This window comes from Struthio camelus, chromosome 2 (assembly GCF_040807025.1).
Source record: "Struthio camelus isolate bStrCam1 chromosome 2, bStrCam1.hap1, whole genome shotgun sequence".
Classification (NCBI taxonomy): Eukaryota; Metazoa; Chordata; class Aves; order Struthioniformes; family Struthionidae; genus Struthio; species Struthio camelus.
The window spans coordinates 121,403,892-121,416,442 of NC_090943.1; the positions used below are offsets into that span (position 1 = coordinate 121,403,892).

Below are 12,551 nucleotides of genomic sequence, written 5' to 3' on the forward strand. Positions count from 1 at the left end.
TAAGGGAAAGTAAACCTTAAGCCTGGTCATGGAGGCTTTACCCCTGCTAAGGGACGTCTCTACAGGAGGGAAGCTAGTGAGAAGGCTCTTGGCCTGGGAGACGGGGCAGGGAACAGCTTCTCTCAGGCCTCCCCTCCTCCCTGACCAGATGCTCCACCGGTGGGCTCCCAGGTCTCAGCCTGCCCCAGGAGTTCAGCAAAATGGGAGGGCAGGCCGGGGTAGCGCACACGGGCAGGAAAAGAGCACGACGCTGCCACTCCTACCCTCTCTTATTTTGCTCTCCGACCCTTTTTCCTTTTGTTTGTTTTGCTTTCTATAGTGCAAGGGAACATCTGGACTCCAGTGACAGCACACCAAATTTGCATGCATATAGCACATAATTAAACACGCATCTGTCTGCAGCTGCAAACAGCACTTAGTCATACAGAGCGCTCTCCACACCCCTTCCTGCCTGTGCTGCTCTTCCCCCTGTAGTGCCCTCTCAAGCACAGCCTCTGAGGGCTGCTGAGCGCTGACCTCCTCCTGTACCGTTGTGAAGGCAGTTGCATGCCTGAGCTTTAACCCGTCAGTGTAACCTTGATGAGCCTGCACTTCTTCCACTGATTTCTAGTAGCAACCACTTCCTGCCTGCGAGGTGATGCACGCAGCCCAAATCCGAACACCCGTGTCTGCGTCCCAATCATCGGCTTTTACAGAAAGAAGAGCTGGACCTGAGTTGGTTTTGTTCCTAGTCCCTCCTTTCAGCTGTGCGGAAACTCATTTCTGGATAGCTACTTCAGAGCAATAGCATTTTTTATATCTGCACCTTGCCTCCCCGTGCGTGGGCACGGCAGAAGCTGGGTTCTCTACTCCCTTCAGCTAGGAAGAAGTTTACACCTGCTCTAGGGCTTCCACCCCATGCCTATGAAAGGCGTATTTTAAAATTGTATCACATCAAGTAAATTCTTATAGCCTGAGCCTACCTTTTCGCTTGTAGAGTCGCTTGCAATGAAGCCATGGGCAGCATTTTTTCACCCGCAATAGGTGTCCTCATTTCTCCTGTAACAGAGTCAAATTCTCTGGGCAGGTAACATGTAATTTGCTGTGAGCTACAAGTAAGAGATACAGTTTAGAGTCATTGACAAAATACAACAAACATTTGTAGTGCGCTGAAAACCAAAGACTGCACTGCATGTTCCTGAATTTCTGCTACCGGCATCGTATATTTTAATTTACCTCTACACTGAAATGGTACATAGTAACAGGCAGGGCAGGCTTCAGAAAGGGCACAAGCTGGAGAAGGAAGGGCTGGCGTGTGGTTAAAGGGAGCGCTGTGCCCCCAGCAGTGCTTAGATACGACAGAAAGGCTTCACAGTCTGGACAACAGGGACGACTCCACATGGCCCCTTGCATCTCCTCACTGTACAACCCTGTCGTCTGATCAAGGCTTTTCTGGACACGCAAGTCTCACACCTACATAGTGCTCCTCGCTGGAGAATTCCTGCATGTGTTTGAAATGACATTCCTGGGTATAATTTCTAACATTTCTATTGCATTTACTTGTGTTAGCAGTAAGTAGGCATTCCCGGTTATGACAAATTCACACAAATTGCACAAACCGTTTGCAGCAACTGCAGCTTCAGAAACCTTATTGAGGCCCAAAGATCTGTTTGAGAACAAAAGTTTGCTTTTCATATAGATGGATATAGATGCTTTTCATATTAGCGGGCAATGCTAATGTAGGTTTTTTGCTAATGTCCTGTAACTGCAATGCACAAAATAAGCCTGGCTGGCACGAAGCAGCACTGTAACGCCGTCACATGCATCTGCCGTTCAGGCGTAGTTGTGCTTATGAGAGCACATTCCACCACCAAATCCAGACAAAAATGTTAAGGCTTTTACTATTAGGAGAGGTGAATTCATTATTTTTCATTTGGGACCCACAGAAAGTTCAAAAATATGTGGACCTACTTGATTTTAAGCAAACTGAATGGCTAGACGGAGATTTGTGCTTGTATGAAACTCTAGTAGTACAGGCTGTATAACAGCACTCTCAGTTCAGTTAGGCCTCCCAGCATCTGCAGAGGAGCACAGTTAACTCATCTCACAACTTCAGCTGTATAAAAGGTGGATATCTACTCTATGCTCTCTCTCTCTCCCTCTCTCTAATCAATTCAGGGTGTTAGTGACCCCTAAACAAGAGCACACCCACGCGCTACTTAAACATGTATTGTAAGAGGACAAGGCAACAGCCAGCCCATCTGCGAGCTCCCAAGGCACCATGTGGAACAGCAGCAAGAAACTCACTGAACTAATTCCTTGAAGATGGATGTGGCTTTTGATTACACTTTAGTCCTAAGGAATAATTAGGCTACCTTAGGCCCCACCTACAGAAATACCATTGTGCAGTGGTGTCAGCAGGCCTCGATGAAGAAAGGAGCAAGCCAGAGGGAAGTCTCTCCTGCTTTCAATTACAAGGAAAATTTGTCATTATAAATGCTTTTGTCACTCATCCTTTTCAGTATTGATTTACCAAAATATAGGGTGGTTAGCTCCTGGCATCTCTGCACTGCGAGAACTGTCATTCATCACGATGATAACACAGTACTAGGATCTACAACACTAGATTTGCCAGCATTTCTCTACCTTCTTATTTTTCGGTGTCTTGGTGCTACCACTGGAAGAAATCTCTACTGAATCTCTACTGAAATCTCCACTGCTTTTGTGATGAGCTAGACAGATTGGCGGGCTCGTATATTTATTCTTTCTCCCTTACGTCATGGAAAAATAACATATGTGAACTATTTTTGCTGCGCTTGATATGATGTGAAGCTTGAGAACCTGAGGGGAAAATGTAGACTGAACCCCAGGAGAAAGGCATATGAAATAGAGATGTATTTGTGTAAATGTATGTGTGCTTGTGTGCTTATAACCCCTTTAAAAATAGGATGAGTGAAAGAACTATTAAAGGAAGGAAAAAGAGAAGAATGCTTGCTGGATGAATTGCAGTAGAAGAAAGCATTTGAGAAAAATGCTAATGGAATGAAAAATGGAGCGTGCACTGAGAAAATAAAAGGTAATTTCTCCCATGCTATATTTAGAAGAGGAACTCTGAAAAAAATGGCCTGCAATAAAAGCATAACTTTTCTGGCTGTATTACCCTGGTTATTGCTGTGCGTAACTCATAATGGCTAAAATTACACAACCCAATTTAAGATGCTTGCATGGCATACAGCTCGCAGCCTCACAAAATGCTGTTGGTAGAACAATACATAACGAGTCAGTGCAGAACCACTCACCAATATGTGGTTTTAAAAGGCACTACGCTGTTTAAGGTCAGGTATGCTTTCAGAATCCAAACACACTTTGAAATTTTTGAAGAGGAAGGTTATTAGATTTGTTATTCTGCTGCATTTTAATACGACTTTGCATGTCAAGATCTGCAAGTGACTGCTGTGATTATCATTGTGTACGCACAGAGGTTCGCCCATGCACGCACACACATTTAGATTCTTGACTTTGCTGTTTCCCTCTTTCTGCAATGCAGTGTTTCACTTGTAGGACAAAATACTCTATCTATCTGCCACGTTTCACAGCTGGGACCGAGTGTGATAGTCATTGCTTAGAAGAGTGTTTAACCCTCCAGAGGGTTTCCTAGTTCATGTACTTAGACGGACAAGCGCCTACACGTGGACATGTTATAAACCAATTGGGAGAGAGTAAGTATTCTGAATAAATGGCCTAGGCTTCCAAAAGTAAGGGAAAGAATAGGAGAACCTGATGGCAAGCAAAGAGAGAAATTATATTTTTATCTTAGAGAAGAGGAAGCTGCGTATGCTGCTGATTATTTCATTGAGTACCAGGAGATAGACACATAGATTCTTGGTTTTGCTTAATTTCATTCTGGAGCTGTAAACTCAAAGTCTAGTTGGTCAAGCATCGGCTTCCAGCTTGTTAAATTCGCTTTTAAAAATTAAGTGTTGGATAAGGAAAAATAATCTCATCAAGTGACTGAGATGTTTTGGCTTTATGTCTGCTTTATAGTTATATCAAAATGTAAAGAATGTTATATGAATTGTTTACTCAAATACTTATGACAATAGAACAAATTAAGGCAAAGAAGGCGCTAGAACAAAAATGATCTAAGCACAATTGGCTCTGTCTGGCTGTTTCTTCTAGATAATGCTGTAACCTGAGTGCATATAAAAGACACTGCTTGAATACACACTTAATAGAAGATAATCCCTTCACTTTAGGTTTATACAAACAGAGATGACGTCTTTCCTCCCACCCTCTAAATTATATGGTACAACTAGCTATTTTCCTGAGTGTGCAGCAAAACCTTTCAGACCAAAGCACAAGTTTCATAGATGAAAAGCTAGCATCTAGAAACAAAAACTCTGATATCTGGGGTAGCATCTGTTTCTCAATATGGCTTTTAGGCTTTTTATGTCTCATGATAGATGCTGCAGATCATATTGCCTCTTTTAAAAGGCAATTGCCATGTCTATGTGTGCAAGCCCCAGAGAAGAGTTTTGTAAAGCACGGAGCGCTGTGTTCCAGAAGACAGGAGCAAACTCTGAAAACATAAGGAACGGAAATAAGCAGGGACTAAGAAATCAGTAGCTAACCGAGTTTATATGCAAGGGGGGAGGCTCACCAGCTTTGTAGGCAAATATTCTGCTGACAGGGCTGCTCAATAGAACAAAATCTCTGGGCGTTTTATTCCTGTTGCAGAAAGCCAAGATGTGTTAGTCTGAGGTCCTTGCAGACTGCTGAAAGCCTTGATGCAGTATAGCCCCCGATGTTAATGCACACACAGGCGCACAATCAGTGTGAGCTATAACCCCGTTCGATAGGAATGAAGAACCACTGCATGGAGAATTTAGGTGTCTTGCCAAAGGGTACGGATGAGTGAGGCAAGGTTTCCTCACGTGCGAGTGATGTGAAAGATGACTATCGCTTGGGGGGGTGGTTTGTTAGCTCTTAAGGGGGAATTCCCCCCCCCCCCCCAACTCTACACCAACAGCAAAAAGTGACAAAGGAACAAAAAGGACATCTGCACAGGAATCCACTGGTTTTCGTTTCTACCAGTGCAAGGAAAGGGAGATTCGTGGTTTTGCCACAGCCGCTTCCTGGGTCCCTCTCCCTCGCAGGCTCAGCTCTCAGCTGCCTGTCGGACCCAAGCGGCAGCCAGCCCATCTTTCTTTCACACCTTCCTTTCTGGCTATTCCAAGTATGGGCCGTGCCGGTTGTGAATATCTTTCAGCAAAACGAACATAAGTTCGTTTTGCTGAAAGATAAGCAAAGATAAGATAAGGCCCCAGCCTTACGCAGCCCTCCCCAGTGCCTCCTAGGTCATCAACCTGGACATAGGAAATGACAATACGCATACGCATCACCATGTGTCTTGTCAGAAAAACTGTCATTAGTGGGGTCTGCTGACCTTTTTGTCACTAGAATTTTTAACAACATTTTCCCTGCTCTCAGGTTAAGGGAGGAAAAAAAAAAATAGGTGCAAGGAGTGCAGATTTCAAAACTGAAAAACAAACATGAAGTCTGACATGGCCCAAATGCAACCTCTGTAGCCCCAGAGAGGCCATTCTCTTTTTCTAGTGAAGGACTGAAGAACAAGTTAGTGAAAAATGTGAAAATGCTAAATATAAAACACATTTAATGCCAAAAGTCCCAAATGGAAGTAGAAAAGCATGAATGTTGCTGACAAGTAATCTTTAAATAATCTCAGCGCAAATCGCATCAAGCTGCTTGACACCTGCGAGGAAATATTTATTGCTAAGCTAGTAGAAGGAAAATAAGCCTTAGCAAAATATTATGTGATATTTATTACATTCCAAACACTGTAAACTATATTCTACATGGAGTTTTGATCATTTTAAATTACAAGGATTGGTGGGGGCACTAATAAATAGGGTCTTTACTAAAGCTGAAATGCTCACCTGATTACCTATGGCTTTGCTGACCCCTCATTTTCCTTGAGAAGCTTACAAGTACAAAGGCTTCACTAATTTGGCACAATATATTTGTTACTGAAGACTACACATATAATTAGATACATTTACGTGTATATAGAGGAGTATAGAGAGACAAATCCTTCACAAACGCATCTAGTCTGTGAAGTGGCTATATGCGCAAATGAAAAATGCTGGAAAATTGGAGGGAAACTCCAAAGCAGGTCAGCAGGAAGGATAAGAAGTTTAAAAGTCACGGCCTGTTTGTAAAAAGCCAAAGCAACTGCGTTGCTATTTGTTCTAAAAAGTGAAAGACTGATAGGGCGCCAGTCAAGATCCAGTGTTAAAACAAGGGTATCGTGTGAGACAAAACACATTTCTAGTCCAAAACTTTGGGCAAGACAGCCTACATCGCTCTCCCGTAAGCAAACCACTGAGCTCACCCATTTGTAGTTACTGTTACACTTCCGCAACAAAGACGACAATCAACTGTTTTCACTAGTCACTGGAGCAAGAACAGGAGGGAAATTGAATTTGCATATGAGAAAATCATTTGGCCAAAGATCTGTCTGGAATGACCCAGATGAACTTCGTTCTGACTCACTAGTTAGGACTGGACTAGAACTAGGTGATTTCTAGCAACCACTTTGTCCTTTGCATTTCACGCTGTCTGGCAATACAGTTTGGTTCAGAAGGTATTTTTACAACCAAATGTAGATTTAAATTCTGCATGAAGTCATTCCTCCAGAAGTAGAACATTTTAAATTGGCTTTTAAAAATACAAACAGGATAATTTGTGTGTGTGGAAGTTTTCCCAATTAATTTTCATGAAACAGGCCAGCATGTGGTGGCTGCCTGAACAGAGCAGCTGTTAGTATTTAATACTTTTGTATTCCTTTGTTTTCTCTGGAATTGGGTGCATATGTCTGGCCAATAGCAAATCCTGAAGAAAAAAAAAAAACAGCAAAATGCTCTGCCATTTAGCACACTTTATATAGCAAAAATTACACACCTTCATATGCTTCAGTAAAAATAGCTCTGTGTGACTGCACATGGATTTATACCATTACATGACTGATTAAATAGTGGATCCAGAGCAGCAATGTGCGGATAAAAATAAACGTTGTTACCAAATATAATCAACACATGAAATGAGAGCCATCAGAAGAGGTCAACTTTATTTAAGAACGGTCAGACTGCTTAGAAGTACTTGCTCTGTCTCCTCTTTTACTTCTCTTTTTGACTTTCCAAGAACGCTACCTGCTCTGACCCGCCATCTCTGGGGCTTCTCCGTGCTGAAATGCTGTTGTAACAGACCAGAAATTTGGAGGCGACAGAAGAGAGCAGCCATGAATGAAGGAGCGCCCACGGGAAAAGAACAGGGGGGGTCGCCTGCTTCCCATCCAACGGCTAGGGATACAGGGCCAGCCTCTGGGAAGAAATAGGCAGGGAAAAGAGGGAGCCTGTGAGGGGAAGAGGTACTTATTTCTGGAAAAGAACTCTGCAAGCAGGGGTTATTCTTCTAATTGTTATTACCCTAACACTATTTAATCAGAAGGAAGGGTCATAAGACTCGATATCAGTCTCCTTGGCATGCTTTGAATGAAGAGGTTCACGAAGCCTGTTTTGAGAGTTGTCTATCGACAGAGCAGAACAGTCACGTCAGTAGTCATTTCGTGTGTATGTCCTCAGGCGGGGTTTAGCCCTTAAAATGACAATATATTCTAAGAGGAAAACGCGGAGTGCCAACTCTGAAGATTAGCTTGGCTTTGTAGTATTGCATAGTGTCTGTGTTGCATGGAAAACGCAGGATGATAACGGATGTAGAGCTCACCACTCATAAATATTTAAGCGATAAGACACAATAGGCAGACACCTTCATTGTTGCAAGACTCAGTGGTACAGTATGAGACACAAAGCCCAAGAACAAAGGCCCCTAGCTACTTACAAAGTGCAGTGTTTCCTTAGAAATGTACTTGTGACTGTAGTCATTTTTTCCTTACAAAAATACAATATATACAAAAAGGGAAAATACTCACATTTATGTATTCACTAGCTGTTATTGGCAGTTACTGACGAAGATAAGACCTCTCTGACAGCTGGTCTGGAGAAGATAGCTATATCCTGGATGCTTACACCCCTTCATAATTAACAGTGGGACCACATCTGCCATTTAACTAGAATGGCAAATCCCTGAGAGGAATTTAAAATTATAGCCGCTGATTCTGCAGCCTTGCATCTGAGGTCGAAAAAGTGTTGGAGATGTCTTTATGATTTTAACTAATATTTTCAAAACTTTATACAGTCATGCTTTCGGCAACACAGAGGAAAAAAGTTAATTCAATTCGGAAGGATTTTACTTCTCTACTCGAATGAGCAGTGACTCTAACTCAATTGCTGATGAACAAATATTCTAAATCCACTCCTGAAATTTCATCTCCAGGTTAATAGCATAAATTGTACTAGGCTTACTGAGGTTTTCCAGGACTGAGGTGGACTTTTGGAAGAAAACAAGTAAAAGGAAACCCAGGAAAATCAGATTTAGGGGCACTCTGAGACAGAAACAAGGGCTTGGGTTGTCTCATCCAGACACAATGGAGAAGGGCCCTGGCACAGGTGAGACCTAATTTAGATTGCACAGAAATGACACTCAAGGAAGAAAATAGGAATATAGGTCTTTTATTATTTTTAACTCTTTCCTCTCTGATATTTCCAGTAAATCAGCAATGCTTTTAATTAATAATTTATTCCCTGTGACTACATTTTTTGACACTGTGTGTAAATCACAGTTTATAGTAGGGCTAAATTCCAATTAGTCTTACAGAGGAAAAACACTGATGAAACAGAATTTTTGATTCAGGAACCAGGGTGTGAACATGAGGACTTGCAGGACCTCCTCCTGTCAGAAGTACAAACACAGGGCAAAAACTTGGAAAGCTCGTCAAAGGAAAGAGCAACTGAGTATTCAATGGCTATCTTGAACTGTAACAGCAGTCCCCTACAAAGGAGCTGTAAAAAACCCCAGCATTCTGTATCTCTTACAGGAGATGAATACTTTAACCACTTTGCCTTTTCCTTTCCTTTTTTTAAAATAGTTTCTGGGAAACCAGAGTAAAAGTATTGTAAATTTTAGGCCAGTTAATTTACTGAAAGTATGATTCTTGCTCACCATCAATAACTTTATTGCCCGTGAGAAATTACAAACGGGTCACCTCAATCTTTGTCCGTAACAAAGGGACATAGGCTGCAGTGGCACAGGTTCTTCACTACTGCACTGCAGGGAGCTGCGGGGTGTAAGTGAAAAATTGAATACGGTCACTGACTGGCCCCTCTGCTGAAATTATTGCCTGTGATTCTAGTGAGTGCCTATCAAGCTGAAGACTGTGGAATTAAAAAAAAAAAAAAAAAAGATTATTTAGAGGGATGGTGGACTAGAAAGTACACGCTTGCTTAGATTAGCCAGTACAAGCCATCCCTGTTGCTCCGTTAACTTGGGTTTCCTCATTACCCTGGACGTTTTTAGTAAACTGAATCAGCAGTACCACATCCTCCGTGTGAATCAGACTAACGTTAACCCATCACAAAACCTCATCTGGCATTATATGGCAGACAGCGAAACTCAGAGCACTGCTGATTTCAAATCCAGTTCTACAGAAAAAGGTTGAAATGCAGTTCATAACATTATAGGCACTATAAAACTGCTGCGGCTAAGCTGTTAAAAATCACACTGCAGATGTCATATGGCTTCAGGATTGGTGTTTAAACGTGTTACTTTTCTCCTTGAGCTGTTGAAATGCGGTTTTATTCTGCCAAGTCTTTCTATAGACTTACAGTCATGTTTCTGGAGGGTTGATTTTGCTATTCATTTCTTGAGTTTCAAAATTAATAGCCAGCTACTAACTAATTATTAAACCGTTTGTTTTAGAAAACAGATTCTCAGTGCAAGCCCTGAAAAAGGCCTGGAGCAACTGGGGCCTAGAAAGAAAATCTCACAGACTTCCAGCTCCTAATGCACAGGGCCAAAAACTAGAGAGGGGACAGAGCCCCACGACACTGATTATTCAGATGCAGAGACTAAGAAATAGGAGTCCAGCTTTGGAAAAACAGAATAGGTGCTTCAAAAATGACTTGGCTCTTTGCTGCTCCTTACAAATGGTACTAGGAGGCAGGAGTTACTCTTTTCTATCCCTTGTTCTTAGAGCATCCGTACAAAAGTTCATTGCTTCTTGATCAAACTGATTCCATGCGACAAAGAGAAAGCAACAAATAAACCACTCCACCACAAACCTCTGCTCACTGAATCTCCCATTAGAGACAATTTCCTGATTTTTTATCTACATGCAGTATCTCGCCCTCAACCGAAGCAGAGAGTAAAGGCAGTGATCCTGCAACCTGCAACTGCCTTTCAGTGAGGCTGTTTGAATTTCACAAATTACCTGTGAATGCATGGGAGAACATACACTTGCTCATTCACGCTGTACTGACTTTGCTCTTCCTGCAAGCTTTTGAAGGTTTCTAGAGTTTGTAGACAATCATGCCATTTTGGAGACGTCACTGTAACTGAAGGCAGACACTAAACACCTGGCTGAGCATCTAGCCCCACTCTGTAAGGCAACAAGGCACAGGGGCAGGGAGTCAGCTAAAGGGCCTGATTCACAACAGGCAGATCTCAGAGGGCTCCCAGCTTTAGTCAATCCTGGCCTTTCAAGAAGCCTCTCTAGAAGGACTAGGTATAGAGTATTTCCTTAGGTTGCGGTGCCTACTCCCCTAGGACACATACAGTAATATTGCAGCTGGACTCCCAGGATGACAGACATTTTTATTGACAGGGAATTGGGGTTGCTGCTACAATAAAGCATGGTCCTGTTCTTTAGTATGATGGGAGAAGGGAAAAAAAAAAAAAGCCTACTTCTTAATTTTCACCAGAGCAGCTGTAGCAGCATCCTAGCTGGCAGGAACCAAGACCAGATTGCAAGCAGTAGCCCTTGTCTTTACCCAAATCAAAGCACAGAAATGAAAGGGGAAAATGCTGAGAATGTATTTTCAGTGCCCAGATACTTGGCTGTTTTGAGTTGGAATTGGTGCATTTATGAAGGTGTATTTCCTATCTATCTTTTTTTTTTTTTTTTTGAAGCTGTCTGCATGACTGGGCTTCATCTGAAGGGGCTGCCTCAGATTTCACAGTCAGCTTCACGGGTAAGTTCACGTTACCGCTCACAGCAGAGGTGCTGAGGGGTAAGGAGTAAATTCCTATGAAACCTTACCGTCAGGCCAGCACAGGGGAGGTCACCAAGTCACTCGCTCTAGCAACAAACAAAGCCCTTCAGCCTCTGCGCTAGCGAACGCGGCGGCCACCGGCTGAAACCACTTTCAAAACAAAATCAAGAAAGCGCTGAAAGGGGAAAGCTGCGTTGCAGCGAGAGGTGCCTGCCTGAGACTTCGCACTGAAGGCCGCGGCTGCTGCAGCCCCCGCTACCACGTCCCACCCGAGGAAAAACCCAGCGCGTCTGGCAAAAAACGACTCCCGACGCCCAAGAGCTGCAGCGGCGGGAGGCGGCCGGCCAGGCAGGAAACCGCCCAGATTGAGGGGGGGGAAAAAAAACGAAGCGCCGGGGTGGGCGCCCTCCCACCAACTACCACCCTGAGCACCGCCGCGCCCCCGGGGCCAGCGGGCGGCGGCAGGACGAGCAGGGCGGGCGAGCTTTCTCCGTGGAGGAAAACCGCCGTCCTCCTCCTCAGCGGACCGTTACCGGACTCACCGCAGGGGACAGCCCGCCTACCTTCCCCCCCCAGCAACGCTCCCTCACCGCCTCCCAACCGCCCTCTCAGAGCCGCCCGCGACCGTTGCGCCCCGCGGCTCGGCGCGCCTTTCTCACCCCCCCCCCCGCGCCCGCGCATGCGCGGCGGCCGCGGCGCGTGCGCGCTGGGCAGCGAGGCGGGCGCCGCCGCTTTTGGAGGGCTCGCGGGTGCGAGGCGGCTGCCGCGGCGCCGCGCGGGCGGCGAGGCGAGGTGAGGCGGGCACGGCCGCGGGCACCGCTGTCGCGCCTCCGCCTCCCTCCGCGCACCCCGGGGAGCGGCGGCGGGTAGAGAGGGCAGAGGCAAGCCCGGGCTGGGTCCCGCTGTCTCTTCATCGCTATGGCCGGCTCGGAGCAACCGCCGCCGCGGCGGGAAGACGGGGAGGCGCCGCTACCTATGGAGGACGCGGAGCTGGCGCTGGCCGGCATCAACATGCTGCTGAACAACGGCTTCCGCGAGTCCGACCAGCTCTTCAAGAAATACAGGTAGCCGCTACCGCTGCCGCTCGGCCGCCCTCGCCGGCCGCGGCCCCGGCGCACCTGTGCCCTGCTGCGGCCACCGGCGCGGCCTCCTCCGGCCGCGGCCTCCTGCGGCCCCGCGGCCGCCGGGCGCTGCGCAGCCCCCGGCGGGGCAGCCGCCCTCCGCCCGGCTCCTTCTGGCGGTTGAGGAGACTGGGGGCGGGGGGGGGGAGGGTGGCGGCGGCGGCGGCTGGCTGTGTGCTTTGCTAGGCTTCCGTGCCGGCTTCCGTGCCGTTAGAGGGGCCGGGGGAGGGCGGCGGAGGGCTTGGCCTGCCCCTCCGTAGCGTGG

At 45.7% G+C, this 12,551-nt stretch overlaps 1 protein-coding gene across 1 annotated transcript in view; it reads left to right on the top strand.

The window, feature by feature from the left end:
* The first annotated feature begins 11,859 nt into the window (after positions 1–11,859).
* Positions 11,860–12,551, top strand: part of TTC39C (tetratricopeptide repeat domain 39C) — a 34,384-nt gene continuing 33,692 nt past the window's right edge. The window contains exon 1 of the mRNA XM_068932371.1: positions 11,860–12,229. Within this exon, the coding sequence (XP_068788472.1) occupies positions 12,084–12,229 (146 nt within the window). The 5' untranslated portion in view covers positions 11,860–12,083. The remainder of the gene's footprint in view (positions 12,230–12,551) is intronic.